The 11,756-nt window shown below is 53.5% G+C and overlaps 2 protein-coding genes across 2 annotated transcripts; both read left to right on the forward strand.

The window, feature by feature from the left end:
* Nucleotides 1–908: 908 nt before the first annotated feature.
* On the forward strand, nucleotides 909–3,676 carry LOC118243107 (putative methyltransferase DDB_G0268948). Its single transcript, XM_035536845.2, has 6 exons — nucleotides 909–1,450; nucleotides 1,675–1,835; nucleotides 2,075–2,288; nucleotides 2,610–2,710; nucleotides 2,947–3,084; nucleotides 3,331–3,676. Exons 1-6 carry the CDS (start codon nucleotides 1,340–1,342, stop codon nucleotides 3,419–3,421), a joined length of 816 nt encoding a protein of 271 aa, XP_035392738.1. The 5' UTR covers nucleotides 909–1,339; the 3' UTR covers nucleotides 3,422–3,676.
* A 4,109-nt stretch (nucleotides 3,677–7,785) lies between these two features.
* Nucleotides 7,786–9,084, forward strand: LOC118243083 (interferon lambda-3-like). Its single transcript, XM_035536768.1, has 5 exons — nucleotides 7,786–7,947; nucleotides 8,265–8,342; nucleotides 8,472–8,615; nucleotides 8,718–8,798; nucleotides 8,989–9,084. The coding sequence occupies exons 1-5, from the start codon at nucleotides 7,786–7,788 to the stop codon at nucleotides 9,082–9,084; spliced, it is 561 nt and encodes a 186-aa protein (XP_035392661.1).
* Nucleotides 9,085–11,756: the final 2,672 nt, after the last annotated feature.

An 11,756-nucleotide genomic window follows, 5' to 3' on the forward strand; every position in this document is an offset into this window, starting at 1 on the left:
CGGCCAGAAATCCAAAAGGCTCAGAGCTGAAGTGCTTAAAATATGGTCAAGAAGGAAATCAGGGAGAAATTCATGTTCTGCTTAGAAAATACGTGTAATTAATTAGAAAGCATTTATGAGTCTTGTAACAAGTGCTTTGTAGCTGCAGGAAAAGGAGGTGGTTAAGAGTTTTTGTAGTGAAATTAGGGGAGATTTTTATTTTTTTCTTCCAGAGAGGTATTGCTGGGACAGCATAAACACCATTACAGAGCGAGGCCTGCCAGAGAATGGAATTTGTGTTCTGGGTGGAAAACCAGCATCTCAAGGAGCAGCTCTTCCACACCAGAAAATACAGCGGCTTTGGTCCCTTAACATTAGCATGGGCTCAAAATCTCTGCTTATTATCGGAGACTTACAAGCAAATTACAAATTGAAGGAACCTACTTGGGGTGCATCCAAGCTCTGCTGGCCCCAGGTGTGTGCAATAAGTGTTACTCTAGCGGTTGCCTCTGCAAATGGTAAAATCCTGCCTAGAGCCAGGTGAGGGGCTTTGCTCCTGATGCTGGCAGCAGGGTTATGAAGGCTCTGGTGGTGCTTTTTCCCTTTCTGCTGGGTGGCAGGAGGGTGTTTCAGCACAGCCAGGCTGTGTAATAGGGGCTGGGGTTCCTGCAGGGCTTGGTTCCAGCTTGTGGTGTCTGCCGGGCTTCACATCTGCTTCCTGAGGGGCGCAGGGCTCCTGAGCACCCCCCATTTTGTGTGCTTTTTGGGACTTTGCTGAATTACCACGGTGACTGTGCAGAGGAGAGGGCCCAGGCCGCTGCCTGCCCCAGGGGATGGGCTGCAGCAGCAGTGTTAAATTCGGGGGGGCCCCCACACTGATGTATGTCCATAGGGGTGAGCGCGCAGAGCCAGCGTTGTGGCTGGTACAGCTCCACGGCTGCTCTAGAGGGAGCAATTCGCCTTGTAACCTGCAAAACGCTGCGTTCAAAGGAGGAAAAAGAACAACAACAACTTAAACCTCTGCTGCCTGCAGCTCCAACCCTTAAACCTCCGCTGCCTGCAGCTCCAAAAAACCATGCGTGCTGCCTGCGAAGGGAGCAGCACATCCTTCTGGCAGCCTTCCCGGCCTCTCCGTGCCGAGCGGCTCCTGCTCGGCGGCTGAGCCACATAGGCTATGGCTGCTCAGGCTTCCAGGAGGTAGCCAGGGCCTGCGGCCTCCACTGCCCGGGGAGAGGCCGTGGGAGGCTGAGAGCACCTCTGGTGCTGCGGGTGAGGGCAAAGTCCTTCTGGCAGCCCGGAGGCTGAGTGGTGGAGGCGGGAGGATTTGGGCGGCGCAGGACAAGGCCTTGTGGCTGTCAGCATGGCCACGCAGATGTTTGAGGGGAGAGGGCACGCAGCCGTCTACCAGAAATACCGCTTCAGCCCCGGTGAGGAGCTGCAGGGAGCCATCCTCGGCTACCTGAGGGAGAAGGTGAGCAGGGCACAGCCAAAATGTGGTGTGCGGGGGGGTTATTTTTGTTTTACGGGGGGGGCATTGCATCGTGTGGGGCTGTGGTGAGGAGTCTGCAAGGCGTGGATGCCCCCTGAGCCTTTCCATAGGTTGCAGCATGGGTGTGCACAGGGGCATGGAATGGGGTTAAAAACGCAGGATTTGGGGGTATTGGACTGAGGTGTGCTTGCTTCCCTGCTTCACAGGGCACAAACCCCACGGAGCTGGCCGTGGACGTGGGCTGCGGGTCGGGGCAAGGCACCCGCTTCCTGGCGGAGCGCTTCGGGAAGGTGGTGGGCACCGACATCAGCCAGGCGCAGATCCAGGAAGCCAAGGCTGCCCCCTCGCCTCCCAACGTCTCCTACCTGTGAGTACTGGGGCCAAGGCAAAATTTGGGTCCTCACACCGAGCTGGTGGGCTGAGTACGGGTGGTGAAGCACGTCCCATCTGGAGGGACTCCTGGCATGTGCATCATCCTGCCCTTATAGCACACCAAAAATATATGCCCTTATAGCACACCAGCCTTGCACACCAAAAAATGTCCATTGATTTTGTATCTTTCTAATTTCCTGCAATATATTCTGCTTCTTTTTCCCCTGTCCCCAGCGTGTGCCCTGCGGAGGAGCTGCCCTTCGAGGACGCCTCGGTTGACCTCCTTGCTTCGTTCACGGCCGCGCACTGGTTCGACATCGAGAAGTTCATGAGAGAAGTGAACCGTGTGGTGAGGCCAGGCGGCTGCGTGGCCATCAGCACCTACACCGTGGACATGAGCCTGCACTACAGAACCTGCTCCGAGAAGTTGACCCAGATCTTCAGGGAGGTAAGGGATGAAACCCAAGCCTCAGGGCTTCCCCTGCTGGTCTGGGCAAGGAGAAATGTGCAGAGAGGAGAAGCAATGGGCTTGTGGGTGCAGCGAAAGGACCCCCACCCACCAGAGGATGGGGCAGGGCCATGCTTATGTCGATAATAAAATAGTGTGCTTATGTTCTAGATGCTGAGCAAGGTGTTGAATTTTAAATGCAAGGAGTAGTTAAAAGTGAAGGAAAAAAAAATCATGTGCCTCAGATCTAGGGCCAAGCGAGCCTGAGTTAAGTAGAAACAGGGAGCTTCAAGTGCTTTTGTTTATCATCTGTCTCCACAGACCTGGGGACAGCTCTTAAAATACTCACATAATAGAGTAAAACACGTCTTGGAAGACTACAAAGAGATATTCGAGGCCTTGCCATTTCCAGACAAGAAGAGGTGAGCAGAAACTCCTTGGTGCATCACCACGGGTGGGCAAAGGTGGCAGGCCTCTCCTCTGGCAGGCTGCGGGGACACCACTCTTGCCCCCATCAAATGATGTGATGCTTCCCTCTCTTGGACCTCTGAGAATGTCATGTGTTACTTGTCACCACCCCAGTCTGCAGTCATCCTCACTCCACCGCCTGTAGTTTGTTTGCCAGTGCTCCTTTTTTTTCCCCCCACTTTTTTTCTAGAATCACTGACATCTACGACAAAATTCCCATGACGGTTGCTGGTGTGGTTGGGTACTTAGAGTCTGCCTCTCCCTACCAAGTCTTCATGAAGAATGACCCCGAAGCTGCAAAAACCCTCCTCCCGGAGATGGAAAAGAGGTAAAAAGTGCTCAGGAAAATGAGCAGGGCATGGACACCCCCTCTCAAACAGTGAACAAACAGTGAGAGGTTGTGGGGATCCTCCAAAGCTGAAGTAACACACCCCTCGGTGTGCGTCTGCAGCCCAAGCTTCTATGCTCTGGAGAAGCTCTGAGTGGGGGAAGTCTTATCTCCAGCTGTGGATGTTGTCCCACGTCTGGTGAGAGCTGGCCAGATGGCAGGACACCTTTCCTCTGCTTCTTTCAGGTTGCTGGAGGTGATGGGGGTCCCCTCGCGTGAAACCCCCCTGGAGTTCTGGGTGAGGCACGTCTGCATACTGGGGCACAAGGAAGCATGAGAGGAAAAGCCTCTGGTGCTGGAAGGGAAGGAAAAAGTAGATTTCCTAATATCCTGCTCTTATTCCCTGGGAAGATTGGTGATTTTGGTGATTAAAACCTTAAAAATCCTTAACCTTCTGTGGAAAGCAGATGTGGGTTGAATGCAAGACCCTGTCTGTGCTGCAGTCCTGGTCTGCCCAGTGCTGCTCCGTTGGTGCTGGGAGGGTCCCATGTGGCTGACATTCCTTAGACAATTAAAAGAAAATAAAATAAAGTTCCTTGTGGCTGCTTCTTAATAGAGCATCTGCTGGGGTTAGAGTAACTGCGCTTCATGAGCACTGCTCACCGGGGACCTGCTTTATGGGGTAGATAGGCCCTAATGTGCATCACTGCAGAAAGTGGGGAGAAGCCAGTTTCAGACTGTAACTTGGCCAGTTTTTGAAATAATTTATCCTCCTCTTGCTCATGGGTGCACCTTGTCGTGGTGGTAGGGGAAGGAGCAGAGCAGCAGGACCCAGCTTCTTGTCTTCGACATTTTTTCCTTTGGGTGCAAAGACAACACGGGCAGCTTGTGGCATTTCTCAGTGTCTCAAAGTCTCAGTGGCATTTCTGAGAAGCACGAGGGGTGGGAGTCCCTGGGTGTCCCCTGAGCTGCTCTCTGGGCTGGGAGATGCAGCTTTTTCCCACCAAAAAACACTTCCATACATCACATGCTTTCAAAGGAAGGTGCTTGGCCTGCAAGCAGACAGAAACTTGAGGTTGCAGCCCAGGCCTCCTGCTAACCAGAGTGACCTTTCAGCCTGCTTCTCTGCAGCTTTTTGTCTCTTGGGGACACGCTGGGGGCTTGCTCTACCACACAATGCAGCTGGGAGCTGTGTGATGCATGTGGAAGCTGCCCAGAAGTTGCTCAGCCCCAGCACGGCAGCTGCTGTGGTTTCTGAGCCTCTCTGGGCTTGCTCCTATAGGAGAATGTTTGCACACCCCTTTAACCCAGCCTTGTTTTTTATCTGCTCTGCAAACCAAATATACCGGCTGTGGTTGAGAGGCAGTGATTCAAAGCTGGGTCTGCATCAGTACCTGACACCTCCTGTTTGCTTTCTGGAAGCTTTGAGTCTCTGTGTGGCCATTTCCCTTTCCTGTAAACCCAGAGCCGAGGCCTGGGTCTTCTCTCCCAGGGAAGGGGGTTTTGTCACCAGCCCTGTCCCCAGGGGCCGTGCGGTGGACCCATCAAAGGGCTTCTCCACACGGGGTAAGATCTGGGCAGCCCAGCTCGGTGGGAAGAGCACCAGGAGGTGTCCAGCTGTGGGCCCATGGGCACAGAGAGATGGAGCCTCTGCTACCTGGTAGTGGCGCTCGGCCCTGGGCACGTCCCCATCGGGATGCTGGGGGCTGGTGCCATGGGGCTCAGCTTGCTTGGGGGGAAGCAAAGGTTTTGTCTGCAGTTGGTGGCTGCCCGGAGGATGGAAGGTCCTGGGAGGAAAGCCCTGTGCTGCACCGAAATCCCAATGGGGCGGGGGGCCCTGTGTGTCCTTGCAGCACCTGCACAAAGCCTTCAGGGAAAGAAAAAAAAAAAGAAAAGAAAAGCTTTAAAGTTACTGCAGCTTGTTTAAACAGCTCGCTGCCCAGCTTTCCCATAAAGGGCCCTTCCCACTGGTGCCGGTGTCAGAGGGGTGACGCAGCAGGTGAGCTGTAGTGATGAAATGGCAGGGATTGCATCACTGAAGTAGGCGTGGGCACAGCAGCTCCAGGTGGCACAAGCGGTGGCCACCTGATGTCCCTGCCCCTGCGCCCCCTGGACAGTGGGCACGGTTCCTGCGCATTGCCCGTGTTGCTTTTTGCATTTTTGGGGTGCTGTTTTGTTCCTTTTCGGGGGCGCTTTTCCAAGACTTTGTCCGAGTGGCTCCAAGAAGGGTGGGAAGAAGCAGCCCCGTCCCTTCCATCCTGCCCCAGCCACGTGGCTGCGAGCAGGGCTGCCCCGTGCCAGCCGCCCGGTGAGTCACGGAGTCCTCCCTCGCCTGGCACGGCACCCAGCCTGCACACCCCTGCCCCTTTCGCTTTCCTTTCCATGCCTGGGAATCTCCTGCGTGTTTGGGATTCCTTGCTCTGGAAAAACGCTGAGCCAACCCCCACAGTGCTCTTTTATGGCTTTTGTAGCTATTTCTGGACTGGGACTCGTAAATACTTTTGTGTTGCCTGATATATCGACAGCACGGTCGATGAAAATTGAAAGCAAGTGATTTCTTAACGTGGCATAGCTGCCCCTTCGCTTGTAGGATGAAACAAACGGATGAGGGGCTGTGTCGCTGCTGCCTGTGCCACTCTGAAGCCACGGTGCCACTCTGGGCACAGTGTCCCCAGGCCGTGGTGGCTTTGGGGGACCCTCTTCAGTGACACCCTGGTGCAGTGGCAGAGCTGGCATCAGCACAGTTCGGAGGAGCCGTGCCAAATGCAGCTGGGCCAGGGCTCGGGGTACATCCCAGCATGGTATTACTGTCCGAGACATCCCTTGCTTGTGCAAGATTTTGGGTTTCCCTGCCTGCTGCTCTTACCTTGGTGCCAGGCCACGCGGTGCGTGCATCCCTACTGGCTGTGCTCGCAGCCCCGGCTTCCCCGCTCTGCTTTTGCTTTTCCTTTGGCACCTTGGGATTTCCTGCTTGCCTGCGTCAAGACGTGATGTCTCGGTTTGCTCTTCCAACCAGGAATGGCATGTGTGCAATAAAAGCCACCGCAGCGATCACGAACCAAAGGAGCCGAGCCAAAACCCAACGAGCATCCCCTGCGGCTGCTCCTTCCCATGAGCGCGGCTGCCAGCAATGGGCTCTGCGGGTTTTTTTTGGATTGTGGTGTGGACGGGGCTGTGGGAGCCGAGCTGGACCTGAGGGAAGGGTGACCTGGCTCTGTCTGTGGGTGCATCGCCCCTTCTGCCTCCCCGCTGGGAGGGGACAACGCTCCGGCCACGTCGAGGATGCAGCAAGGGTGCATCCCAAGGGTGGCCCCACAGCAAGGATGCACACTTCCTCCACAGGGGAAGTGCTTGTTCCTGCTCCCCTTGGGATTTTGCTATGGTGCTTTTTATTAGGGATGGCCTGTGCCTTGCTTGGGAAGCTGACGTGAAGTTATTTATGCTGCTTCGGGCTTGTATTCCATAGCTGTTACCAACTGTGAGCACGCTGCATTGAATAAAAGTTTTTTCCCAAATCTGTTTGTTTCTTTAACTGGACAGAAAGGAAAGAACAATTTCCCACTCATGGATAGCACAAGCTAACGAACCAAGCCCTGGCTGCGCCTCAGGCTTTTAATTACTGACTGTGTTAATGAGTGACACAACCCACTGCTGCGGGGAGGTTGGTGGGAGTCCCACCTGTGCCCACCGTGTTATCGGGCTTTATTTCTGTGTCTGAGGCTCAGGGGCCCTGTGGTGCCTCCTGACGGGCCAGCAGGCCGTGGGCACACACCCAGACATGTGGCAGGCCACCTAAACACAGGCAAACACTTTTTAACTCCAGGGACAGTCAGGCACTGGCACGGGATGCTCAGAGCTGTGGAGCCTCCATCCTGGTGTTATCCAAAGCCACACACGGTCCGGGCAACCTGCTCCAGCAGCCCCTGCTTTTTGTACAGACACGGGGATACTTTGCTATATTTAATGGTTGATTAATGCACAAAACAAAAGGCAATTATTGGTTCACATCTCAGGCTACCTCGAGGAGAGGGCAGCTTTTGGTTACGTGGGTGCGTTTTTACAGTGGCAAACAGGAGAGTGCATTTATGCCTGCTGTGAGCGCATTATCCGGTGCAGCACTAGTGCACATCTGCTCTTTACACACACACACACAGGTATATTCTGTTATAAGTAATGATGAACGAACGCACAAAACGAAGTGCAGTTATGGCTTCACGGATCAGGTTGCCCCGGGGAAGGAGCAGCTTCTTGTTGTGCGGGCGCGTTTTTGCAGCCGCCACGGGAGCGACGTGCAGACGCCGCGTTTGCATTTCCCACGTCCCGCTGAAGAGGGAGAAAAAACCCGCACGCGGCACCGCGGGATCCCACCGCGTCCCCAGCCCCGTCCCGGCCACCGCGTCCCTGCAGTGCCCTCACCTGCAGACGCACCTGCAGCCTGGGCTTTCCTCGCCGTTGCTTTCGCTTTCCTGTCGCGGATCTGCCGCGCCACGGGTTTTCCTGCCAAGGTGAAAGCGCGATACTGCCCGGCTGCTTAAAAGCCGGGGAGATGGGGCAGAGCGGCAGAAACGAGCGACAGCAAGGCTCTGGACACGGAAAAAGGGGACTCGAGGCGTCTCGAAGGATTTCGTGGATTCGGACACGGGTCGTCCTCTCCTCCTTCTGTCTTTCTGGATCTTCGCTTCGTCGTAGCTGGAAAAGAAGATGCTGTGCCCCATGTTCGCCGTGGCGCTGGTGGTGGGCCTGGGGCCCCTGCTGGTGGGCGCCTTCCCCCAGGACGCCCCGAAGAAGACTTGCCGCCTCTCCCAGTACGGGTCCCTGGTATCTTCCGAGTTGATGGCGGTGCAGAAGTTGAGGGAGTACTTTGTGAGTATCAACGGCAATGTGGGGCGTGGGCTGGTGGGAGAGGGTCTGCTGAAATCAAGGCCCTGAGGGTGTTTGGGGATAAAACGGGTGTTTTCTGGGGCGGTTTGGGGAGAGCAGTCCCCGGCACGGTGAGCAGCGGCCCTCACCCGCACTCGGAGGATGCCAGCATCCCACCCTTACCGACCGGGGCTGTGGGGCTGGGCTGAATCTTGTCCTGGTTTCAGACCTCAGGAGGGTGAAGGGGGTTGCACAACACAGCCCAAAACCAAAGAGCAGCTTTTCAACCTGTCCCCACCCCTCTTGTGTTACGCCTCCAGGAGGACATCATGCTGCTAACAGACCGAAAATGCAGCACCAGGCTCTTCCATCGGAAGTGGAAACCCAACGAGCTGTCGGTAAGGGCGATGCCAGGGAAGGGGGACCCCCTCTACGCACCCCCCAAGGTGGCCTTGCAGGGCTCGGGGAGCCCTTCCACCGGCTCCACCACTTCTTGGGGTCCATAACCACCATGCTCCTGCCCGCAGGTGCCCGACCGACTCCTCCTGGTGGAAGCCGAGCTGGACCTCACCGTCGCTGTGCTGGCACACCCCACGGTCCACAAGCTGGCCAAGATGAGCCAGCAGCCACTGGCTTTCCTGACCCAAGCCCGGGAGGACCTGCGAGGCTGCGTGAGTGTCCCCCTGGGTCCCCCGGCCCCAGCTCGGTGGCACAGGCACTGGTGGCAGCGCCGTGGGGCATCGCTGGTCCTTACCCACATGCTCTCCTTGCAGGTGGCCGCTGAGGCTCCTTCGCATCAGCCCTCTGGGAAACTGAGGCACTGGCTGCAGAAGCTGGAGACGGCCAAAAAGACGGTAAGACAGGAGGCTGGGGAAGAAGGTTGATGGGGTTTCAGGGGGCCCCTGGCAGACATCTCACCACTTCGGTCTAAGAGCTCCAAATTCATTAAGAAGCAGCCAAAAAGGCCTCCCCACGGTGCCCCCAGCCATGGCTCGAGCCCCATCCGTGCCCCCGGTGTGCTCACCTCCTCTTCTCCCTCCACAGGAGACCGCCGGCTGCCTGGAGGCCTCCACCATCCTCAACCTCTTCCAAGTGCTGAACGACCTGGGGTGCGTGGCCATTCCGGAGCGGTGCACGTAGCCTTTTCTTCCTGCCTTGCCTTACGGACGCCTGGCTGCGTTTTCCTGTTTAAGCACTTGGCTTTTTTATGTGAGCTCAGGGAGCAATTTTTTAACAGTCTTTTCAGTTATTGTCTGTTTTTCTAATTGTGTATTTATAACGTCTTAGGAAGACGTAAAGAAATGCCCCTTCTGACAGGTACTGCTCAGTGGGGGTGAGCGTATTTATTGCATGTCTTTGTTTTGCTGGTTGTCAGAACACTGACTGTTTTTAAAGAAATCTGTTGTTGAGCTTGCTATTTATTGCACACTGTATTATGTATGTTTGCCTGCATAGATAATATATTTTTATACGCTATTTAACATGAAAAATAAAATAGATACCATAAACTGACAAGCCGCCATCCTGTCTTCCCTATATTTTGTTATAATATCATCCTGTCGGAATTATTTAGGGGTGGGGAGGACACCACAGAGAAACTTGGGCATTTAGAAATTGGCATCACCTCAGCCCACATGCTGATGCCAGATTTATGGTGCTGCGGGGGGCACCAAGGGGAAGGGACCCCCCCCAAGTGCTGTCTGCAGGGGATTTGGCTCACCCTGGAGGCTTCTGCACAGCTGCGAGCAATTTGCTGGTTCCTCTGCTGCAGATACAAGAAAGGGTGGGCAAAAGGATGTTGTGGAAGAAGAGGTTCTGCCAGAAGGTGCTTTAATATTGAAATTAAAGTGAAAAATAATCATCTGTGGGACTGTGCTAACTTTGAGGGCATTTTTCACGAGGAGTGGCCAAAATAAGCTTCTAGTTCTTTTTCCTGAAGACACTGAGCTATGGCCTTGACCTATTCAGGCCAGAAGGGACCTGAAGAGCATCTGGTCCAGCTCTGGAGTCAGGACAGGTTGCTTGGGGACGGGTCTGGGTGAGTCACGAGCATTTCCAGGAAGACGGATTTCACAGCGTGAAGCCGTGGCTATGAAAGTGAAAAATGACACCCCAAACCTTTGTTAGGAAAATAGCTTTAAGGACCTGAAAAAAAACAGGTAAAAAAACAGAGGGAATTGGTTCTTACACAGGGGTATAAGTGGGCTATGAAGAAAAACCTTGCTCAAGATTATTTTATTCCTATTGGAGGGGGGAAAAAGCCTTATTCAGCTTGTTGTGGAACAGCCACTTTGTGCTGTTGTTGCCTCCCCCACGTGAAAGACATCACGTTGCAGCGAAGTCTGAGAGTTAAGAGTGGGGGGGGGGGGGAAAGTGGGTTGTGGGGTTTGTTGCCACTTGTTTTTTTTACCCAGAGCTGCATGTGAAGACCCTCACCAGGTAAAAGTGCTTGGCTGTCTTTGCAGCAAACCCAAAATGTGTCTGTGAGCTGTGGCTATTAGGAAAAATTGTGAACTGCCTGCTCCGGAGCGAGATGCTCCAGGTGCCCTTACTGACGTACAGCACAGACGTTTTTCTTTTTCCTGGTCTGAACTTCTTAAACTTGGCTGACTCAAAAGGTAGCTGACAAATGCTGCAGCTGCTTGTGCATCCTTCTGCTGCCTGGACGTGACTTTTGTTTCAATCCTTTTTGTTCCTGAAAGTATCAGAATTCTTTCTGTAGTCCTCTATCTCAAACTGCAGCATTATAATGATAGCTCAAGCCACTCTGTTAAAAAAAGAAAAACCAAACAACTTAATCACTAGTAAACTCCTTGCTTACTAATACACTAGCTGCTGGTGCTCTTGATGTTGTAACTTCTGCTCCCATTCACTGCATTTCATGATTTGAAATAACAGCTCCCATCTATCAGAAATCATACTGGGACCAGGAATTGTTTAGTCATGGTCCTGAGTTGCTTCCAGGGGAGATGGGATTCAATGAAAGCTTTTAATCTGCTTTGACATGAAAGATCATTTGACAAATAACCTTCACCTTTTTATGCAGATGACTTCCACTGCAGCTACCTGAGCGGCTGTTGTTTTTTTCTTTTTTCTAGTGCCTTGCACCAGAAGAACAGGCTGAGAGATGGCTGCTGACAGCTCCTGGGACTGCTGTGTGAGCTAGTAACGATTGCCTTCCTTGCTTCCTTTGCACTCCACAAGTCTCATTTTGGGCATTACCTTTGCCGCCACAACCCAGCCCCGTTTCCTCTCCTTCGCTGCAGCAAAGCCCTCTGCCTGTTTCGGATAAACAGCCTGAAAGCGTCGGGGTCGGCACTGATGGACTGGACAGATAAATGTAATAACCTCTGAGAAGGAATGAATGAAAAATATTTAAGGAGAAAAGCTTCATGGAAAAAAAAAAAAAAAGGTGAAAAGGCAAATAATAACAAACCAGGAGGAAGAAAGGTTCTGGGTTAATCATCACAAAAGCTAAAAGCTGGAAGTGTAGCACCCTGTCAGTCCTGTGCTGGCTCCTCCAGAGTTTAACCCCAGCTCCAAGGTCCAGGTTGTCCCTGGGGGCTGTGAGCACCATCACCCCGTGGACACGAAGTCCTGCAGGAAGACTGCATTTAAGGAGACAACGAGAAGATTATTCTGTCTAAAACAAACAAACAAAAAAGTCAAGATCAGGCAAAAAAGATAAGTTAGGATCAAGGCAAGAATCTCAAACCTTCAAAACCAGAAAACAGTGAGGGTTTTTTTGGCTATTTTTTCGTCCTAGAGCTGCAGGCAAAATGTGGCCTCATAATCAGAGCATCACCCAAGTG

The sequence above is a fragment of the Cygnus atratus genome, chromosome 6 (genome assembly GCF_013377495.2).
Source record: "Cygnus atratus isolate AKBS03 ecotype Queensland, Australia chromosome 6, CAtr_DNAZoo_HiC_assembly, whole genome shotgun sequence".
Taxonomy (NCBI): domain Eukaryota; kingdom Metazoa; phylum Chordata; class Aves; order Anseriformes; family Anatidae; genus Cygnus; species Cygnus atratus.